This window comes from Leopardus geoffroyi, chromosome A1 (assembly GCF_018350155.1).
Source record: "Leopardus geoffroyi isolate Oge1 chromosome A1, O.geoffroyi_Oge1_pat1.0, whole genome shotgun sequence".
NCBI lineage: Eukaryota > Metazoa > Chordata > Mammalia > Carnivora > Felidae > Leopardus > Leopardus geoffroyi.
In genome coordinates this window covers 89,899,752-89,922,239 of record NC_059326.1, presented here as the reverse complement: position 1 = coordinate 89,922,239, position 22,488 = coordinate 89,899,752, and the positions used below count along the sequence as shown (strand labels likewise).

At 43.9% G+C, this 22,488-nt stretch overlaps 1 protein-coding gene across 4 annotated transcripts in view; it reads right to left on the bottom strand.

Moving 5' to 3' along the window:
* Window positions 1-1,890: 1,890 nt before the first annotated feature.
* The window catches only part of MAPK9 (mitogen-activated protein kinase 9), a 59,654-nt gene continuing 39,056 nt past the window's right edge, over window positions 1,891-22,488 (bottom strand). For 2 of the 4 annotated variants that reach the window (XM_045484524.1, XM_045484550.1), the window contains 7 exons: window positions 15,137-15,302; window positions 13,730-13,801; window positions 10,476-10,658; window positions 9,192-9,316; window positions 7,831-7,894; window positions 6,738-6,809; window positions 1,891-4,978 (listed from right to left, as the gene is read on the bottom strand). In XM_045484524.1, the coding sequence (XP_045340480.1) occupies window positions 4,836-4,978; window positions 6,738-6,809; window positions 7,831-7,894; window positions 9,192-9,316; window positions 10,476-10,658; window positions 13,730-13,801; window positions 15,137-15,302 (825 nt within the window). In that variant the 3' untranslated portion in view covers window positions 1,891-4,835. Of the gene's footprint in view, window positions 4,984-6,737; window positions 6,810-7,830; window positions 7,895-9,191; window positions 9,317-10,475; window positions 10,659-13,729; window positions 13,802-14,147; window positions 14,220-15,136; window positions 15,303-22,488 lie in introns of all 4 variants that reach the window. The other 2 variants (XM_045484533.1, XM_045484544.1) reach the window with 2 other exon arrangements.

Genomic DNA, 22,488 nt, shown 5'->3' with positions numbered 1-22,488 from the left:
TCTTGATTTCGGCTCAGGTCATGATCTGATGATTTGTGGGCTGAAGCCCCACATCAGGCTCTGCACTGACAGTACCGAGCCTGCTTGGGATTCTCTCTCTCTCTCTCTCTCTCTTTCTGCCCCTCCCCTGCTCATGTACTCTCTCTTTTTTTTTGTCTCTTTCTCTCAAAATAAATAAATAAACTTAAAAAAAAAAGCGCCAGCAGAGAAAGGGTAGTGGCAAACACTCTTGCTCACAAGAACCCTAGGCCCCCAAAACCTTGGTCTTTCCAACTGTGAAGGAGCGTGTGGCCAAAGGCCTTGAGAACTCGGTTAATGAATAGTTCCCAATGGCCATGATGGGCACGTCCCTTCTAAATCCTGGTCACATGGTCTCAGCAATACATGACTGGCCACTCTGTTTGTTACCAGTTCTCCTGATTAAAAACAAAATATTGAGTAATTGCCTTATTGCCAAAGGTAACCTTATGCTTAAATTCATATAAGGCACCATAGCATCTTTAGGACGTTAGGTTGTTTTGAACGATTACCCTCCCCCCTACCAAAAAGCCCCACCCCAATACAGTCACCATTCCATTCAATAACTGAAAAGTATTTTAGTACCATCTGTACTGAAGGGGGTATGCTACAGAAATGGAACCCAGACCTATATGAGGGACATGTGTTCCTTCTTTACAGAACTTTAAAAATAAGACTGATGAACTCATCTATCTGGAATGATTCTAGCCCTTTTATTATCTGTATTATTTTTTATTTTAAAAATCTTTTTCTGTTTATTTTTTTGAGAGAAAGAGAGAAAGAGAGAGCAAGCAGGGGAGGGACAGACAGAGAGACAGAAAGAATCCCAACCAGGCTCCTAGCTGTCTGTGCAGAGCCAGATGTGGGGCTTGAATTTACAAATACTGAGATCATGACCTGAGCAGAAACCAAGAGTTCGATGCTTAACTGATGGAGCCACCCAGGCACCCCTGATCCTAGCTAGCCCTCTTACAAAGCAGAGAAAAGGAAGTGAGCTGTGAAGGACACTTCTAGTCCTGTGGTTTTTTTTTTTTTTAACATTTAGTTATTTTTTTTTGAAACAGAGCATGAACAGGGGACGGTCAGAGAGAGAGGGAGACACAGAATCTGAAACAGGCTCCAGGCTCTGAGCTGTCAGCACAGAGCCCGACGCGGTGCTCGAACTCACGGACCGCGGGATCATGACCTGAGCCGAAGTCAGACGCTTAACCGACTGAGCCACCCAGGCGCCCCTAAGTCCTGTGGTTTTTAAGTCCTGAACATCTTAAAGTGTCTCCGAAACAGAAGCAAAGTCAAGGTGGCTCATCCCGTGCACAAACCCACAAGCACACAGGCACCATTAATGATTTAGGATTTTAAGTAATATGAGGAAAGACTGAACAATTATGCCAATACTGGGAATACTCGATTTTGTACTTGCCTAGTTTTGGAAACCGAGATTCAGAAATTTGCAAAATATTTTCAGGGTGAGAAGTCCAAGACATGTTTTGACTTTCAATGAAAAATATCTGGGGGCGCCTGGGTGGCGCAGTCGGTTAAGCGTCCGACTTCAGCCAGGTCATCATCTCGCGGTCCGTGAGTTCGAGCCCCGCATCGGGCTCTGGGCTGATGGCTCAGAGCCTGGAGCCTGTTTCCGATTCTGTGTCTCCCTCTCTCTCTGCCCCTCCCCCGTTCATGCTCTGTCTCTCTCTGTCCCAAAAATAAAATAAACGTTGAAAAAAAAAATTAAAAAAAAAAATCTGTTAATATTGCTGGAAATGATGACACTCCGACATTGACCGTGTTCACGTTAAATCTGTAATCGGAGATGGTGACGTAGAAATATAGTCAATTGTCACTTAAAAACACACAAAAATTGGACATGCTATACACTTGTCTTTTAAAATGTATCTATATTATTTTCACCAATCAAAACACACAGAATATATTTTATTATAAAACATTAGGCAATGTTACTTTTGAGATATGCAGTCTGAAAGGTCACACCTGTATTTACTACCAGTATGAAACACGAGTGGAGTACATTAGAAATCAACCAGACAAACTCGTACATCATTACCATGACTCACACGGTATCAAATCTGGATTAAACCGGGATCCCATCCAGGGATGTCAGCAAGGGGCCCCGCTAAGAGTTTTTTCCTTTCAGCACTGAGGCTCTGAGTTCTGTGTCCCGAAGAGAAAAATAGAGCCCCACTTCCGTTTCCACGACCACAACTGATCAATATTGAGCAGTCTGTGTTTCCACAATGTTCTCCTACTCTGATAGACTCTACCTGCTCTTGAGGTCAAGACCCAACGTAGGGGGAGGCAGTCATTTCCTTTTTGACCAAAAAATAAGCCAACAAATAAAATAAACCTAGTCCAAATTCCAGGCTAATAATAAATTACCTGGTTTATAAAAATATGTGTCCAAAATAGTTACTTCCAGGGTTGTGTACAATATAAATTACAAAAATAAAATAGAAAAGATGAAAAAGTTGAGCACGTTTTAGTTCTTTATCTAACGTCAGCATTCACCCACAGAGAGCGGTTTGAAACCATCTGCATTGCACCAGGACCCTGGTGCATCTCGGCTCAGGAGGGAGGACCCTGAAGTGGGGTGAGGTATTTCTGCGGAGCTCTGCTGTCTGCAGCCCTGTGGCCTGTCCTCGGTGCCCTCGCTGCTACCTGGTAGAAGGTGGGCTCGGCAGGAAACCCATCTGCACCAATACAGGCTCCCCCCATGAACGCACGGAGGAATGAGTAAGCAGGAAGCCAGTCTGCGGGGGCACCCAGCTCCGCTTACAAATGGCGCCCAGCGAGTAGCTGAATGTGCCCACGGCATCCCCGTGCTGGGTTCACGTAAGCCTAGGGCAGATAAAGCATTTGAAAGATTCTCCTCTTTCTTTGCTTTTCTTTTTAAAGATAGATTTAGTAAAGTCTTTTTGAAGAATGCATATTAGTGAGAAGGCTGTTGTAAATGTTTGTATGTGTATGATGATAACTTTCTTCACTATACCATCAGACCTCCGAAACCAGAACCACCCTAAGCCATCTAATAGGTGTTTCTGCTTCAGTCTAAGTTAGTATTTCCATCTTGTACTTGAATGTGTCTAAACCTCACAATATAAAACTATTTCTTACTTCAGTATGATTTTTTTTCATCAAGGGTTCCAGTTTCCAGTGATAAGACCAACCAATAAGATATGCAACTGGTACAGACAGAATTGTATATTTTAGGTAATATTTATGATAGACTTTCTTATCAAAGTTCCTCTTCAGAACACATTCTATAGAATGTTAACCCAGTCGATAGCTTCTGCAACAGTGAAACACAAGATATGAATCTGTAACACAATAAGATCAAGGGACAAGCATCATGAGCACAGGTGGCCAAAATGTGACCATTGTAACTCCATTTCTGCAGTGATGCTTCAATACTCAGTATGTTAGTGAACTCTGAATGATTTCCATATCAGAAAGTCTGAAAGCATCAATTTCAGGTGAGCAGTTTTAAATCAGAAAAGACTCCATAGTTAATCACTACTCTTGAGGGTGCTTCCTCCATATCCCCGTGAGTTTTTCCCAGAAAATTCATGGGTTTCCCTCAGGAAAAGGAAATGCTCCATAAGTGGAAAACACCACCACCACACAGGCCTTCCAAATCACCTTGCTTCCTAAAACAGACCCAAGGGAGGGGGGGCATTTAATGTGGTTTCTTTCAGCAAAGAAAGAAAATCGAGTATGAACGAACGTTAGATTAGAAACCGGAAACGCTGCCTTGGGAGATGGTGCGTCTCACCTTGAATGAGGGAAGGTAAGAGAGGACCCTGAGCAGTCTCGGGCAAAGCAAGCACTTGGAAAGTGACTGCGGTCGCCTTCAGTGACCATTTCGCAAAATTCTACCCTTGCCGCTGATGGATTCAAGAATCTGTCGGCCATCATGTCATTGATGTGGAGTGTTAGGTGCCTGATAAAGAAGGTGAAGTTTTAGGTAGCATCTTAAATTAATACGTCCAGAAGACCAGGAAAACAGAGCAAGGGTAGATAGGATTTTAAAGGTATATATGGCCTAAGCAGCACAAAACTTAAAATTTTATCATGCAATAAAGCTGAATGCACAGTCATCCCAGACTAAGACAATTTAGAGGAAATAAAGTGTCCCTACAAGTGTCTTGGTTTTAGCAGTGATAATTCTCAGCCCAAAACATGACAAATTTAAGAAAAGTTGTATTTTTTATTTATTAAATAGATTTAATTATATTCCTTCTGAAATACAAAAGATAGAATAAATCATACCATAAAAGAAGGTAAGATATGATAATATGATGGTGGCCAATTAATACACATAAATCTATTTTTTCTGGACAGACACCAAATCACTTCAGAGGATTAAGAGATCATTCTAGAAGCAGCACTACCTGGAAGATTATTTGGCATTTAGATACTGATTTCCAAAGTGCTAGATGGCAAGAGCAAGCACATGTGGTCACATGCATAGAAATCCCAACAGTTACTGAAGATGAGAAATTGTCACCACTATTACCGTACAACTTAAAAAAAAAAAAATCACCTATTCTAATTGCTCACCTGAAATGACCTTGAACATAATCTCTAAGAGTGTGGCTTGCACTTGTTTCCTTCAGACATGATCTGCTTCATTTTATAATCTAGGCAGGCAATCCTATTAGAACTGAGTAGGGGCAAGGCATTGTGTTTCTTACATGCAGAACATGGAGTTTTTTCTATTTGGTTCCATCAACCCCCCCAAGCATTTCAGGCCCATGGAAGCGAGAATTCCTTCACTGATGACAAGCTCTGCTGCTCATAACTTATCATCGACAACCTTCCAGGGGTCCTGTCGAGGCATCGAGGCTGCTGTCTGTGTCTGAGGCCAACGTCTGCTCGGTTGACATGGATGAGATGTCGTTGATGGAGGACGACTCGGAAGGAGTGGCGTTGCTACTTACTGGTGCATCTGTGCTAAGAAAACCAAATATAATAAAATCTGAGGCACGACATTGCTGCAGGTTCGGGCAGTGAGACTTTAGGCCATCCCTCAGCTCCGTGCTCGTGCGGTTCCCTGGCCCACCTGCAACATTCTTCTTTTCTTCCCAGTGGCAAAACGTCACATATGTGCATGTGTATAATCATCTTAAAAAATACCTGCTGCTTTAGGGGTGCCTGGGTGGCTCATTTGGTTAGGCGTCCGACTTTGGTTCAGGTCATGATCTCACGGTTCGTGAGTTTAAGCCCCATGTTGGGCTCCGTGCTGACAGCTCAGAGCCTAGAGCCTCTGCTTTGGATTCTGTGTCTCCCTCTCTCTCTGCCCCTCCCTGCTCACGCTCTGTCTCTGTCTTTCAAAAATTAACATTAACAAAAAAGTAAAAAAAAAAAAAAAAACCTGCTGCTTTAAAAAAGATTTTTAATAGAAAAACTACTGAACCTGTCCTACAACGACCAGTGTCACAAAAAGGCTGAAGCCCAAATAGGGTTCAGGTGTCCATCAACACTTTGTCCAAGGAGAAAAGCAGTAATCTTTGAAGAATTCTTTTCTAATAAAAACACCTGCTAGCAGAAACAAAGACTGTATACAAACAACAAAAAAAAAAAAAAAAAAAAAAAAAAAAAGAAAGGAAAAAATTTAGCGGCCTCTTGTTCATTTTATTTTATACATCCCCAAAACTGACATTTTGAATTTTTAAGGTATGTGAAACTATCCTATTTCCTACCGTCCATATTTTAGTCTGGTTTGAGCAAAAATAAAACATCCAAGCTCTCAGAGGTCAGTGCTTGCAGTCTGAAATTTGTGCTTAGTTAACCACAAGCACCTAAAGTGTGGAAGTTATATAATCTCTAGATGCTTGACACATAGATCATGCTGAATACAAAATTCAAGAAAAGTAAGCAGTGCAATCTGCACTTCTCTGTGTGTGTGCACGTGTGCTTTTGGGGAGGGGGGTGCGAGGTGAGGAAGTAAGTATAACTTGAAGGATTTCATTTAGGAAGCAGGTGGGATCCTATGGACCTAAATTAACACCACATATGTCTCTAGCAGTCATACAATGAATCTACCACTAGGTAGCTCAAATAGAAATATGGGAGAATTATATGAACAGTTTTTCTCAAAGAAAACCAAATTCCATTTTTCTTAGATTTGCACTGATTTTCTTTTTAAACTGGGTGGAGCCAATATGAAGAGGGTCATGCACATAAGAAATGTTTAAAAAAATTTTTTTTTAATGTTTAGTAATTTTTAAGAGACAGAGAGAGAGAGCGAGCAAGCAGGGGAGTGGCAGAGAGAGAGGGAGACACATAATCTGAAGCAGGCTCCAGGTTCTGAGCCATCAGCACAGAGCCTGACGCGGGGTTCGAACTCGTCAACCGTGAGATCATGACCTGAGCAGAAGTTGGACGCTTAACTGACTGAGCCACCCAGGCGCTCATTAAATTAAAACATTGGAAGCGTTTTAAATTCAACTCCCTCCTCTGTAAATGGAGCTGATGGCAGCAGTTGCAAGCATGAGACGAGATTGTCTATAATGCAGTTAGCTTAGTGCCTGGCCTGTCAGTAATATGTTAGTTGTCACAGCCAAGACAAACCCAAACAGGAAGACTACCTCACACAAGGAGCTTCCAGATCCAGGGCTGGTCGAGCTGGCATTTAATGCATCACTGCCATTTGGAAAAGTTGTACAGGGAAAAGGAGAACATCAACTATTAAAGCAATCACTAACCTGAAGGCTGATCTTTCACAACACCATTCTTGCTTCTTTCTTCCCAGTCCAGTACTTCTTTGTAAATCAGCTCTTCAAACAGAAATGCAAGTTAAAAGGCTCCATCAGTTTCTCTGCATCTCTGAACCCTGCTTCCAAATCAATGAAACCCCTCCAAGGGCACTGTGGTGTCTTATTTTTAATTGTGATATACAGTTAATTCAATAATATCTTTTGCCTAGATCACAACATCCACACTTTGTTGATCCATTACATCTTTCAGCCCAACTGTTAAGGCAGCCAAAAATGCAGGCAGTTGTAAATTCACATGTGGGTTTTACGAGGGGCAGGGGACTAGTAAAGTGGCTCTCACAGAACATTTTAAAGGATTGGATGCTTTTGTACTGTTTGCACATGTTTCTCTCCATCGTTACTTGGGATTCTCCAAATGGAACCAGTACCCATATGTCGGCCAGAAGCCCCTCCAGAGTGGCCAGAAATTAATCCAAATTCCTCAGTCATTTCTTGGCTTCAACTTCAGTTTCTTCCATCCTCCCTGGTGAGAAAAGCTAACAACCTACTAAAGATGCATTAGGGGTTTCTACAATTTTGGTATTTGTGAACCAGGATGAGCACCTTGCAAGCATTTCCTGAGGCTCACAAGGCCGCTCTTGGCCAGACTGTGGCCATGTGTGTCACCCTGTTGAGTGTTCATGAAGGTCACGGCATCCCCGATACCCTGGAGAAAGCAGACATAATCTGCCTGGGCAAGACCCGTTGCCACTTCTGACCTGCACTGACCAGGGTTCTTTCTCAATGACCCCTGATTCTGCTTTTTAATGAAAAATTATTAGTTCAACCTCCTGATTACTGGCTGAATTTGCGGTGGGTTGTTTGGTCAATCTTACAATCTTTGGAAGCAAATGGTATGCAGTTCCAATGTGCTCCTCTCTAATTCTGTTATCTTCAAGTTCCTTCTCTACCAGGGAGGGGCAAGAGATGGGCCAAGAGAGACTCTGCCCCTTCCCTAGGAAGGCTACTGCAACAAGTGAAAAGCCGCCCCTTTACAGGACTTGAAGAAGTGCCATGAGTAAGGGGCAAAATCAGCCCTTACCTTTCCACTCCTCGATTGCATGCTCTCTTTCTTCCAACTGGGCATCATAAATCTGAGGTGGTGGCTGAAATCACAGTTAAAGTCAATGGTTAAAACAGGAATGAGGCATGAATAAGACCATAACATCATGGGGCGCCTGGGTGGCGCAGTCAGTTAAGCGTCCGACTTCAGCCAGGTCACGATCTCGCGGTCCGTGAGTTCGAGCCCCGCGTCGGGCTCTGGGCTGATGGCTCAGAGCCTGGAGCCTGTTTCCGATTCTGTGTCTCCCTCTCTCTCTGCCCCTCCCCCGTTCATGCTCTGTCTCTCTCTGTCCCAAAAATAAATAAACGTTGAAAAAAAAAATTTTTTTTTTAAAAAAAGACCATAACATCACTGTGAAGATTCTAATCTATTTGTCATGTGGCTTTCATGCAATATATGGCTTCTCAGAGATTTCCTCCTAAGTGTGATATTACATCAGTTTTGGAATCAAAATAATTAGGGAAAAAATTAACCAAAAAAATATGGCCCTCTTAACAATCACATGACCTCCACTCTAATGACATCTGCCCAAATGGAACTAAAAAAGTGGTAATCAAAGGCTGTTTTCTGGAGACCCGCCCCAGACAAGGGAAGGGCTAGGAAATCCGGAAGGTACGGAATAGAGCTCAGGTTTGCAGTGCTTCATGGTAGAGCCCCCAAACCCAATCCTCAACTCACAGTGGGCTGTTCCCAAAACCTACTTAAAAATCACATGCTTATAACTAGGATTCCTTGCACACAAAACAGTGTTTCATGTGGTGGTTAAATCCATAGGCCAAGTCATAAAAATGTGCTCTACGGTGGCATAAAGCGAGCCTGCCACTATGTGGTTACTTTGCTCGTAGTCAGAGGTTATCCACACCAGTGCCACTAAGGAAAAATGCACCTGGGCACCAAACTCGGAAGCGGGACTCCCCTGGCAGGTGCCTCGAGGGAAGGATAAATAAACCTGTGATTTTCAGCGAGTTTCTTAGCCTCTCTGATGGGGTGGCCTGAAGAAGGTGTTCTAAGCAAGGCGCACATGGCACAGTGCCAGGCAAACAATGGAAGCTTAGCAAATGGCAATGTTAGTACAGTCACACATGAGCATCTGCGTAAAGGAATAGTATCTCCACCGCAGAAGCATGTTCCCTCCCGAACTACACTGAGCTGCAGCCCCCGCAGCAAGTGTCCCCAAAGGGAACCAGGTCCCAGACGACTGTAGGCCCTTTTGTATTCAGGGGTCCTTTGAAATCTAGAACTTACTATCCTTATGTGGCCACTCTGGACTAACAGATGGAAGACCCGAGGGAATGTTCAGCCCTGCCTTTACACACAAGCCTTGGAAAACAGGTGCTTACCGCTTCTGCTTCAGCAGGGTCATACCAAACAGTAATGTAAGGGTGACGCAGAGCCTCGTCTACAGAGATGCGCTTGTCAGGGTCTATCACTAACATGTTCGATAACAGATCTCTGGCTTGATTTGCTGGGGTGAAAACAAACATTAGATTAATAAACTAATGCTCAGACACAGGAAATTGTATAAAGACAACATGACAGTACAGAGAGAACAAAGATGTGTGATCTTTGAGAAATTTATGACAGGTTCCTGATCAAGCGAGCCTTTTTAAGAATGAGCCAAGCAGCCACTTTCACTACACATCACCACACTACACTTTCACTACACAGATTTTCAAATGTGGTTTCTTGCCTCTGGATCTGGGAGGAGAGGAGGGGTGGCAGGGCCTGGGGAAAGGGTACCAGGTGGACACAGGCCAACCGGAGGCTGAAGGGGGGGTCTGGGGTGGGGGGGTAGGACCCACCAGGGAAGGCACAGGATGCAGCTAAGGGCGGCACTGCCCGAAGTGCAGGCATGAAACACGGGCAGGCTTTTTTTCCCGCCTGATGTCCCATCAAAATGAAATTAGAGCAGACCTTTTAAGCCATACAAATAATCTCACGTTTGCACACTAGACAACACTTCGCAGATATCTCTGCTATGCTGACCTGTTATAGAATGTTGGCAACAGACACTTGAAAAAAAAAAATCTAGAGATCAGTTGTTAGGAAAAAACCCAACAAGTTCAATAACTCAGTCAAATATAAGGCTCACCTAGGTTTCAGCAATTAAAGCTCACATGGGTGGGCAAAGGACAGATGGGGTTTTTCTGACTGAGGAACAGTTTTGCTCTGATGTGGAGAGAAATCTGTTCTTTGCCTTAAATCACATTTTTAGAGGTGGGCACAGGTGGAAGGGAGGAGAAACTTTTAAAATTGAACTGTAATACAGTTTCTGACTCTTCAATTGGGCTAGAATCGTAATTCAAGTATTCCTTATTCCTTATGCCTGAAAACTGTGTGAATTCCAATTGCTGTAATTAACATCAGAGTCTTTCAGACTGACGTGAACCTTTTTATTCGGACCAAAGGCTCAGTGAGGCCATTTTATCGAGGACAGAACTTTTAGGTCTTTTAGGCTTTCTCTCCACCAAGCCTTCATTCTAGTAAATAACTTTGAGAATTTCAACTATGTTATCTCCTAATGTTTGTAGCTGTCAGAATGCAAACCTGAAAAGGTGAAAGCGGCCCCTGGATTGAGAAAACAGATATGTGTGGGGGGGGGGGGAAGGGGAAGGGCATCTTACTTTTTATTTTGTCTCGTTCAGATTCTGATGGGAATATCCAATCTGGGAAGAGTTCTTCAAATTTGATTCCGGGGTACTTTGGTCTGTTTTCTACATAATTCCTCACGGTCGGCTGAAGTTTCTTCATAAAATCCGCAGACGGCGTTCCTAGCTGCTCAATGACTTTATTCCACTGATCAATATCTAAGGAGTCTCTTGAGGAAAATACAACTGAAGGGGCTTACAGTCACGTTACACGGAGTAGCATTATTCAAAGAAACACTTAGATCCTATTTTCACCTACTGACAGGTAATTAACTAGGCTGTCCCACTGGGGCAGCCGAGGTATTCCAAAATAATATTCACATGGTGGTTGGGGTCTCCAAAGTTGACACTACTTTTAAAAACTCTGCTCCTTTATAAACTCTGATCATGGTTTATTAAACCAACACACTGAGGAATGTATGCCTTCCCCTTCTAGATCAAAATACAGTTAATCTTGTAACTGAAGAATACTTATGACAGAAGTAATTAAAGATGAAATTAGATATTACTTAGGCAGACTGAAATCAATTTTCACATCAAAGTTACTTAGATTGGAAAGCTCCCTAAAGCGGACAGATCTGAGTCCTCGGTCTAAGGTGGGGTGCGGCACGTGAGCTGGGGCTTTCTGAGCCTCGTCCTCTCTCACAGAACCACATGCCTTCCTGTAACTGGGCTTAGACAGCTTTGGGAGGTCATTGTGTTTTACTTGGCACTGACCATGCCCATCACATCACTGCAGTACCTTGGAGCACATTTTATCTCCTTTCAAAGTACATGACCCGGGTTCCAGACTCCACTGTGCACTAGACATGCATCAGGTGCCGGGCAGTCAGTCTCCCTTGGGTCTCAACTCCCTTGTTTGTAAAACGCAGAAAATACCAGCTTTGCCTGTTTCACAGGGGGCTTGGAATAATGAAGTGGAGAGGGATTCTGAAACTGTTAACAATTATACGAGAGAACGTAGGACAGAAAAAAATTATGTAGGCAGCAATGTTTAAAAAGCAGTTTTTAAAAGTTTTTAGAAAAATCTAATAGAGGTTTGTCTCAGAAAAATGCAATTACATCATTATGAAAGAACCCAGGCGGCAGAAATGCTCTTAGAAGACAACTCCGTTCTTCCAGAATGTTGGCCATCTGCAGTCCTGCTTGGGAGAGGAGTCCTGGCCATTCGAGTCACTAGTGTATTCTCTTCCCTCACTCTTTTGTTCCTACGTGATGCCGAAGCAGAATTGTGCGGCATTCAAGCCCTTCTCACCAAACAACTGAAACAGCCCTTATCTCCCTGCTTCTGCTCATGCCCTTGACAGTCTGGCTTCAGCTCAGCAGCTGCAACAACTGTTCCCAATGTGAGTCAGACAGGAGCCTAGAAATGGGTGGCGCTCAATAAATGTCTAGTGTGTTCATGATAAAGGGTCGTTTTTGTAGACTAAAGGGTGGTGGGAAAGGAAAGGACCATCCCAAGAAGCCTGGCTGATCTTCCAGGTGTGTGCGTGCATTACCGTCCCTTAGCTACCATGGGCTTCTCATTATACCCAAGAGGAACCAAGGCTCAGAGAGGCCCTGACTCATCCAGCATGCACAGCCACAATGTGTACCCGAGGTGGTCTGGCTGAGGCTGTCTTTTCCTTGTGGGCTACTGTGGGCACAGGCATTCCTGTTCTATCCCAGATCATACATCTGAAAGCAAATCTCAGAGAACTGCAGTCTGCTTTCCAGAATCTTTTTCCATGCTTACAATTTTTAATCTAATGTTTGAAGGTGTGGGCAAAACTGTCTTTGGAGAATGACGTTAATCCCGGTGTGTATTTTGAGAATGACATTAGGTGGCCTTATATATAAAACTATTAATTATTGACACTGCAAGATGGTAATATGTAAAGTAGGAATTTTAAATTACTTAATAATGCTCTAAAAAGTATTCACAGTTTTCGTTTTTGTACTTTCTGAAGAAAACATTCAATTTAAAAAAGGAAAGGCATAAAATGAATAAGAATTGAGACAAACGAGATGTTAAATAGATACTTCTAAATTATTTATCTTTAGAATTTATCAAGTTTTCCTTTTTAAACTGAGTCTGTTTGCAGACTTATTTATAGTTTGGAACAAGCAAATCAAAGGAAAGGCTATGGAAAACTGCTGGAAAATTTATTAGAACAAAATAAAATGCTGTATTTAACTCCACATAAAATCTGTGATGTGAAAAATGTCAAGGAAGGCAAATAAAAGGACAGGAACAAAATCTTTTCATTCCATGCTTGTGTTGTAAAGAATTTATATTACAAGAAAATCACCCTTATAAAATTATAAAAAATGAAAGCAACTTTAATAAAATACATACAAAACACTGACTACACAGCTTGGTTTCCTTTAAAATTAACCATCAATCTGCCAATGGACAGAGACCACTTTAAGCTTTCATAACGAAAAAACAAAATCAAAGACTAATGAAAATAGTAAGTGGAACACAAATGAAAAAGGGAATATGTGAAGAACCATGTTAGAGTAAAAAATATTAATGATGGAGGAATATGAGGAAAGAAAGCTATTATAAGTATTACATTATCTCTTCTCTTTTATGGTTGATGTCATTAATGTGATTTGCTAACCACAGTATAAATTAATCTTTTGCATTTTATATTTATTAAGACTTCTCCAGGTGTGTCACAAAAGAACCTTCTAGATGGATCTTTTAAAAATTTCTACAAAATGTCAGCAGAGTAATAGGCAAGAAAATTAACATATCCTGTTTCTCACAAACTTTTCCTTTTATTCTCTTTTACTTGGTCTTATGTAGTGTGCTTCAGTTCTTACTTTGGGGGGAAAATATTTTAATCCATACTGGTAACTAACAAAATGGTATGCTAATTAAATGACACAAGGGTATTGGCTTATTAAATTTAGATAGCAACTTTCCTTGTTAAATTAACTGAATGGTCTAATAAATGGTATTTTCACTTAAATATCAGAATACGTCTGTCAAAGAATAAGTAAATTTCTAAGCTATTTTTGATAAAATTAAAAACTAATATAATTGGTTTAATAAAACCATTACAGGTAGTCAAATAAAAAAGAAAACGTAAAGTTGAACCATTTGGTTTGTGACACTACTTTAACAAACATAATATAGACCCCCTTAGAACACAGTCTAGAATTATAACATTTTCCTTTTGAGCTCCTGCTGCCTTTGGCATTTATGGAAAGCATGGCCGGGAAGGTCCCGGGAAGGATACGATCAGTGCCTTGGAATATCACACAACCTTTCACCAGCTCTCCCATGATGCACCCCACTGACCAGATATCAACTGAAAACAAAATGAAATGACAAAATTATGAAGTGCCATGAACAAAACAAAGGTGAGGAAAAGGAATTCTAACAGTGTACTAAACACACAAATATGGAAAAATAAATTGCTGGCTAAGGGTGAACTTTTTACACAATGCGAATGAGTGCTGGCCTCTCCTCTGGCTTTCAGTAAGCGGCAATCTGGGCTTTAGCGCCAAAGATTCCCGGACTTCCCAGCTTGAGAAGCAAACAAAACCCCAGAAAGGAGAGGTGGCTATCCCCGCAAAGCTGTGTGGCCATGTGCCCACCCCCACCCCTACCCCCACCCCCGTGGCCAGTGCTGGGTCTCTCCCTGTGAAGGATACAGTCTCTTCCTGGGAACAGGACTTTATGGAGGACCATTTCTGCCATGATGCACCCGACAGACCAGATGTCCACTACCAAACACCAGGTGATTAAAACCAGCCAGAGACCCCCACGCATCTTTCTCAAACCCCCTCCCAACAGAGACAGACCCAGCTTGTCAATGGGAACTTTTGTAACATATGGACATGACACCCGCCGAACGGTCCTCGCTAAACTGCCGTGTCGGTGGGAACTCACAGAGGCAGATTGCTCGTGTGGGCTCCAGGTGAGGACCCGCCAGAGGTGCCCTGACTTCCGGCCTTTCCCCCTCTTCCATGGGGCCCAGCTGAACCCCAGGCCTCAGCCAGGCAGAGGGCTATTTACTGCAGGTGGGGGTTGGGCGAGAGGAGCCAGCAGGGCCAGCAGGGAGCCACAAGGCTGTGTTCCTCATCTGTCAGAGTCAGAACACTGCTTACAGAGCATCTAAAACTTGAAGCACAGCTCATTCCCCGATGACTTGTGCAAACTTTCAGACTCTTAGCAAGGAAATGTGATTGAGTTCTTTTCGACAAATTTATCAAAGTCTAAGTTACAAAGAGCTCTGATATTGCTAGAGTAAGTTAAGTTTTGGTGTTAAAAAACCCATTTTACACAAAAGAGAACATGTATTATTCCATTTATACCAAGTTCACCAATAAGTAAAAGTAAGCTTTGGTGCTGGAAATTAGGATAGTGGCTTCCTTTGGGGGTTGAGACCCGGAGGTGGGCTGGGGAGGTCTTGGGTACAACTGCTGTTATAGATTTGCATACTTCTCTATAATAAATATGTTATATTTTGATAGATGTTCACAGATACTCATTTTGGAAGTGAATTTGTAACAGTGGGTGATTTCTGCCAGTAGAGATGGGCCACAATGACTTGTGTATAACGCAGCCCCCACATCGTGCTTCCTTTGGCTCACAGGACAAGGCTGGTGGTGACCAGCAGCCATGTGTCACCCACACTCACCATTCTCTTTGTAGCCCATGCCCAGGATGACTTCGGGTGCCCGATAATACCGCGTCACCACGTACGGGGTCATCATGAAGTTGGTGCATGCTGTCCGGGCCAGGCCAAAGTCAAGGATCTTAAGCGTGCAGTCTGATTTTACTACGATGTTGCTAGGTTTCAAATCCTAGGGCAGAAATGGTTTAAATGAACACAATGAACAGGAGTGGACAACACTGTGTGGGTAGGGATTTGTGAAGCTCAGGATTGCTAATGTACCTGAGTCCTGAGGGAAACGGAGGGGGGGGGGGGTGGGCAGAGTTAGAACTGAACACTGGGATTTTGGAAAATGTTTCTCTCTTAAGTTGAAACGAATACAGATCAGCCTAAAGGAGTCAGATGGTCACCCTCAGGCCCATGTGGGAAGCTTCGTGACATCCTTTTGCTTAAAACCTCCTCAGTGCTTCCCCAGAGCCCACCCATCCCTCCTCCTGTTCATCCTGCTGCCCACAGAAATATAATGTAAGCCACGTACTGAACTTACATTTGCTAGTAGCCACACCAGGAAGAATGAACACAAATGGGTGGAATGAATTTTAATACTCTACCTTATTTAACCCAATATATCCACAATATTATCATCTTATTTTTGTTTTGTTTTTGTTTTATTTTAGAAAGAAAGAGAGAGAGCATGAGCAGGGTTGAGGGACAGAAGCACAGAAGCACAGAGAATCTCAAGCAGGCTCCACACTCAGCATGGAGCCCAATGTGGAGTGCACAAGTGAGATCATGACCTGAGCCGAAATCAAGAGTCAGATGCTCATCCAACGGAGCCACCAAGGTGCCCCCATAGTGTTATCATTTTAAAATGTAAGCAACATATACAAATTACTAATGACATACTTTACATTCTGGTTTTGGTACTGTCTTTGACATCTGTGTATTTATAGTAACAGCCACATTCTGAGCGCTCAACAACCTTATGCGGCTAGTGACTGCCATGCTGCACAGCACGGAGCTAGAATTCTCTGACTCTGCAATCTTCGGATGGCTCTTTCTTCTTTCAGAAAAAGAATTCCACAATCACTTCCTTCTCTCCGAAAAGAAAGCCCACCCCACCTTGAGGCACCTTCATCTTCCCCTGCCAGCACCAGTTCTGTGACAGGAGATGCAGGACCCAGGTTGACGTAGCAGAAGCTCAGAAAATGCTTGCTGTGTGAACACACAGGTCACACTCGCCTATACCCCATACCCTGAACACGTGAACACAATTTCTGCAGTTTCTTCCCCCACAACCCCAGGCCTTTTTTCATGGTGACCCCACCTTCCACCCCCGATCCCAGAACCTTCCTCAGGCCACAGGAATCCAACTTCTGCCTGAGACAGCAGCCTGAAAACTCACCCTAGACACTGCCTTCCAAACTATCCCCATCTATTCTTTTCCCAAGTCACATCACACAGGAGGACCTGGGAGGGCTTTAGGTGTGAGGTTTCAGGCCCAGTACCTACCTAACGCTTTCCAAGTGATGTGTCACAGATGAGCACACACAGGTGTGTGTGATGGCTATAATGCGTTAGCAGGATAAGCAGGAAACCACTTAAAAATAACATCAGCTGAAATTATGTTCCATTACTGTTAAATGTTCTCCTTCCAAACTTCCTGGATTTGGTTTAAATATCTAATGTGTGAAAATTGCAATGAAAATTCCGACCAAGTCCCATGCAGATGCTCTGGCCCCTCATCGGCCCCAGAGCACCATGTGACCACCTTCTCCGTGTGTCTTGATGTGGGAAAGACTTGGGGGAGCACCACCACCCCACACCCACAATTCTGCAGGTGCTGAATCAGCCCCTCACGCAAACCAGTGACTCTTCCCTGTGAGGAGGCAGTAATACAGCTAAGGCAAAATAAACCAACCTGTTCCTAGTTTCTTTTTTTTTTAAAACCAAAGACTGTGGCAAGAAGAGGCAACTGAGAATACAAATTGCTAACAAACGAAATAATGCTCAACTTTGTGAAAAAAATTATTATTATTATAATTTTTTAAAATTTCCAAATGACAAGGAGCTATTTTTGGTCTCTCCCGTGGCAATGAGGAAAATCATGATAATATCCAGGGCTGGCAGGAGAAGCCAACACAGAACCTTCCTTACACTGTTGGTGGGGATGTCAATAGGTGCTTTCTTTTTAGGAGGCTGATTTTTGAAAAATTTGTAATGTCTATACTTTGCCACCCAGCAGCCCCTGAAATACACTCTGGCCTTGGATCTAAAGCACAGCCACAGGGAGAAGGGTTACTACAGCTGCACCACTGGCCAGTTCAACGAACTGCAGAGTGAGTTAGAAAACATGCCCACACTCAGCACCCAAAAACAGTCCAGTGAATAAATGGGCAGAAGATGTGAATAGACACTTCTCCAAAGGAGACATCCAGATGGCCAACAGGTGCATGAAAAGATGCTCAACAGCACTCATTAGGGAAATACAAATCAAAACCACAATGAGATATCACCTCACACCAGTCAGAATGGCTAAAATTAACAACTCAGGACACAATAGATGTTGGTGAGGATGTGGAGAAAGGGGAACACTTTTGCACTGTTGGTGGGAATGCAAACTGGTGCAGCCACTCTGGAAAACAGTGTGGAGGTTCTTCAAAAATTAAAAATAGAACTACCCTACAACCCAGCAATTGCACTACTAGGTATTTATCCATAGGATACAAAAATTCTGATTTTCAGGGGCACATGCACCCCAATGTTTATAGCAGTGCTATCTACAATAGCCAAATTATGGAAAGAGTCCAAATGTCCATTGACTGATGAATGGATAAAGAAGATATGGTGTATATACACAATGGAATACTACTTGGTGATGAAAAAGAATGAAATCTTGCCATCTGCAACTACGTAGCTGGAACTAGAGGGTATTATGCTAAGTGAAATCAGTCAGTCAGAGAAAGACAGATACCGTATGATTTCACTCATACGTGGAATTTACGAAACTCAATGGATGAATATAGGGGAAAGGAAGGAAAAATACGATAAAAATAAAGAGGGAGACAGACCATAAGAGACTCTTAAATACAGAGAACAATCTGAGGGTTGCTGGAGGGGAGGTGGGTAGGGGGATGGGTTAAATGGGTGATGGACATTAAGGAGGGAACTTGTTGGGATGAGTACTGAGTGTCATATGTAAGAGATGAAATCACTGGGTCCTATTCCTGAAGCCAAGACTACATTGTATGTTAGCTAACCTGAATTTAAATTTGGAAAAAAGAAAGAAAAGAAAACATGCCCCTTTCACCTGTCAGAAAATTCTTATCTTCTACTGATTTGGTTGGAACATACTTTACTGCCATCTGCTGGAAAACTGTGATAATAAAATGCAAATCAGGCTGGCCGTTGTAGACAGTGGTCTTGGCAGGCTTTGGGGGAGGTGGCCAACCTCTGGATGCCTGCTAATGGGAGGCTCCTCACTTCCGTGCCGCTCTCTCATCAGCCTTCACACAAAACCAGGTGCAGCTTTCCAAAACCAACTGGGCTTAGAGCTTCAAGGCAGCAGAGTCAAGACAGTTCTGTCCCTTTAAATCTTGAAAACCACCCCAAACAAGGAAAATAAGAAACACACATTAAAATAGGAAGGACACCTGAACTTGGAGCTTGACCCACAGGGTGTGGGGATAGTGAACAGAGTGTGGCATCCTTGGGACAGCCAACAAGAGTGCACAAAGCATGTGTAACCGAAGAAGGGTGGGGGCAGCAGAAGAGGAGGAGGCCGAGGGCATCACCCCACAAAGCATCACAAGACCTGGTCACTTCTCAGATCAGAACCCACTGACTGAAGAGGTATCCTAGTAAGGAGGACTCTGCACATGGGGACAAACATCCACTGCTTTGATTTCCCCAATTCTTCCTCACAGGTACCTATAGCCATTCGCCTGGGTGACCGAACCTTGGCATGGGAGGCTAAGCAGTTATCTGGAGGACTACTGGACAAAAGCTCTGCATGGACCTTGCAACTCAAAGACCCACTTAGAAGGGGGTTGGGAGGCCGGGTAAAACATGGAGACTGGTCCAGACCTCTTCCAGCTATATTATGATCCTCTTTTCCAATCCGTGTAGATGAATGCATTTGTGCAATCAATGGCTTCACGCCATCCCTGGGGCCTTATTAATCGTTCCAGCAACTCTACCACGTCGTGCACAGCAGCTGCAACCAGGACTATGAGCTGGTTATGTCGCAGAGGTCTACACTCTCTAGGACCACCTAGCTTCTTCCGGGCTGGACTACTGAGTCAAACTGAGATATGACAGAACCGCTATCCCTGCATTCCTTAAGTTGCAATGGTGGCGCTAATCTCCTCTATCCCTCCCAACCCCCCGAGATCAATAATATTTTTGACTTGAGGGGACAGTCTCATGTTTCCACTTGGCCTTCCCCATCGTGCTACTTCTTACCTCACAGGCCAAGGAACCAATGCAGAGGTCACTCCAACTGCCAAGTGTATCCTTTCCAATCATACCCTTGCAGGGCTGGGGAGGTGACTGCCGGGTGGATCCATGGACCCAGTGGCCCACCGTGAGCCACCAGAGTCAGACCCCTCAGATCGGAAGGTTTGGGTCACATGTAGGCAAGCCATAGTGACCTGCCAAGGTGGTGGCTGAAGGTAGGGAGAATGGAGAAGGGAGAGAATGAGCATCTGTTGGGGCCCAGAGAGCAGCTGCAATGACAGGAGCTATAGTTTGTCCCAGTGGCCTACCTCCTCTCAGTTCCCCTCTGGAAGAGAGGCCCATGGGGAGCATTGGGGAGCTTCTCTTGACCTGTGTGGCTCTTGACCAGTGACTGTGCATGGCAGAAGCCCCTTCTTGTGAGACACCAGACTTCCCTGGCAGGTGGCTCATGGACTCCAGGGCGGGCAAAGCTTTCTGAGAGCTGTCCTGCAGCTCTGCCCTCAACCCCTCCAAAGGGTCAGACCCATGCTGCCTCCTTCTGGCCTCTCCACCTGCTCCAGCTGCTCCAGCCCACTCCCCAGTTCTTCCTCACAGGCCTTCTCCCAAAATGTATCCTGCAGATCCAAGCCTATCCTGGCACGCCAGTGCTGTCAGTGAAAAACCCCACGTGCTCTATGGGGACAAAGAGCAGCAGAGGGGCAGGAAATGACTTGACTGAGTACAGTACATTCCAACCTCAGTGAGTGGCCCAAGCAAGACAAGGGGGACCACAAATCCAGGAGACACTCAGGAAGTGAACGACAGGTGCTCCAGAAGGCAGCGTGCAGCAGGGATGGGACACTGAGGGAGGTTTTGGAAAGATCTGTGTAAAGGTAATGGTAGACCTTCCAGATCCCCCCAGCTTCACCCCAGAAGAGAGGCCTGGGCTCCTTCTTCACTCGTACTGGCCCATAATTGAGAAAAACTGAAATCAAGTTTCCAGACTAGGGCCTCAGGCATAATACCAACAGATGTGCTGGTATGTGGCCCAGGGAGGGCATAGGTGAGGGGCGCAAGCCTGAAGACAGGGCTCTGTGGTGGAGGCCTGCATCCCACCTGGTGAGAACCTGGCCCCACCCCAATTCTCACAGCTCTATGGCATGGCCTTCCAGACTGAAGGGGCCACGAAGTGCCCACCACAATTAAAAATTTCCACATCAAGGCATATCATCATAACATTTTAGAATGCAAGAAATAAAGGAATATTTTTAGAAGATACCAGAGATAAAACCCAACAGGGCACTTGCAAAGGATCAGGAAGAAGAATGGTATTAGAAAGCTCAAAAGCCAAATCATACCACACTACAACGGGGTGCTGCATTTACAACCTGGAGGGCGACTGACGTGTAGCGGAGAATTCTATGTCCAACCATAGTATGACTCATGTGGCAGGGCAGAGTAAAGAGTTTCATGCATATGAGGCCTCAGAAAATTTACCTCCCATGCACCACTTCTGGGGAAGCTACTAGAGGATATGTTCCACTGAAACAAGGGAGTAATCCGAGAAAGATCGGACAGGGGTCCAGAAGCAGGGGGTCCAACAACAGGAAAAGGCAAAGAGAACCACCAGGAAAAGGCGAAGAGAACCACCAGGAAAATCCTGGGCCAGGTCCAGGACAATCCCTCCGCATCAGGTATGGGGGCAGCCCATCCATCTGGGAGCAGCACTGAGGCTCCAAGGGCGAGATCTCACAGGTGACGCAACAGCACATCATCTGGGTGAACTGAGAGAAAACCTAGATGCCCCGCAGAAGGCTTAGCGTTAACTTAGCAAGTAGAGCACAGAAAAACAAAACAATGAAAACAGAAATGCAAACAAATAAAAAAACAAGTACTGTTAACTTCAGGGACAAAATGTTGAAAGGAAAAGAAATACAATCATTGTATAAATAGGAGGCTGTGCAGCGGAGAGCATGTAGGGGGTCATGATGATGTAAAACACACTACCGATACTGGCCCAAACTTGAGATTTCCAGGTTTACAATTCACAACAGTGTAAATACCTGGGAAAGCAGGGGACAGGAAAGGTGGCAGGGAGTGGGTCTGGGTGGGTAAAATGGAGCTAAATTGGTACCTTACGTCCCCAACTGAAAAAAGGCCAATGGACAGAGATCCACTATTATTTCAATATACAGACAGAAACACCAATGTGACAGCTAAAAGAACAGGGTTTGCTTCTGGGGAGTGAGAAATGAGAAGGAGAGAGTGGGGACCCTCTTTTAAAATAAATATTAGAACTATTTGATCCTTAATTAAAATAAGGAACAAATCAACCGACTTGCTCAGCAAGTTGCAGAACAATTACATAAAAGTTGATCCCCTTTCTGAAAAATATAAATTCAAAAGGACATAAGTACATGCGGATATGTTGGTGTCAGCATAAATAAGGAGAGAGTGTCACTGTAAAGTTAGTAAGGAAACACCTAACTGCTATCACTGGCCACCTCCAGGCAGCAACGGAGAGCTGGGGGCCTTTTACCTCTTTTAAATTTTGTATCACAGAAGTGATTCTAAAAAGTGGTAGGACCGTGGGTGTTTTATTTTTCAAATAATTAAATTTTACGTGTAGTATGAAAGCACTTTATTAAGCCAAACCGAAAGGGTGTATCTTGTGTATGGATCTGTGTATAGGAGAAAGGACTGGAGAGGCTCACGGACAACCGTTAACCCACTAAAGGACTCTTGCAGTTCACATCTTGGGTCCTGGAGGGGTCCCAACAGGGCCGCTCACTCTTTGCTTTCTCTCTCTTTCCCACAACGAACATGCATGACTTTTCATGAGTAAAACAAAGCCTGGCAGGCACACAAATGTGTGAACAGATACAAGAATGGCAAGGCCTGTGGAGTGGTGGACAGGATGGAGAAGTGGTCCGTGGAAT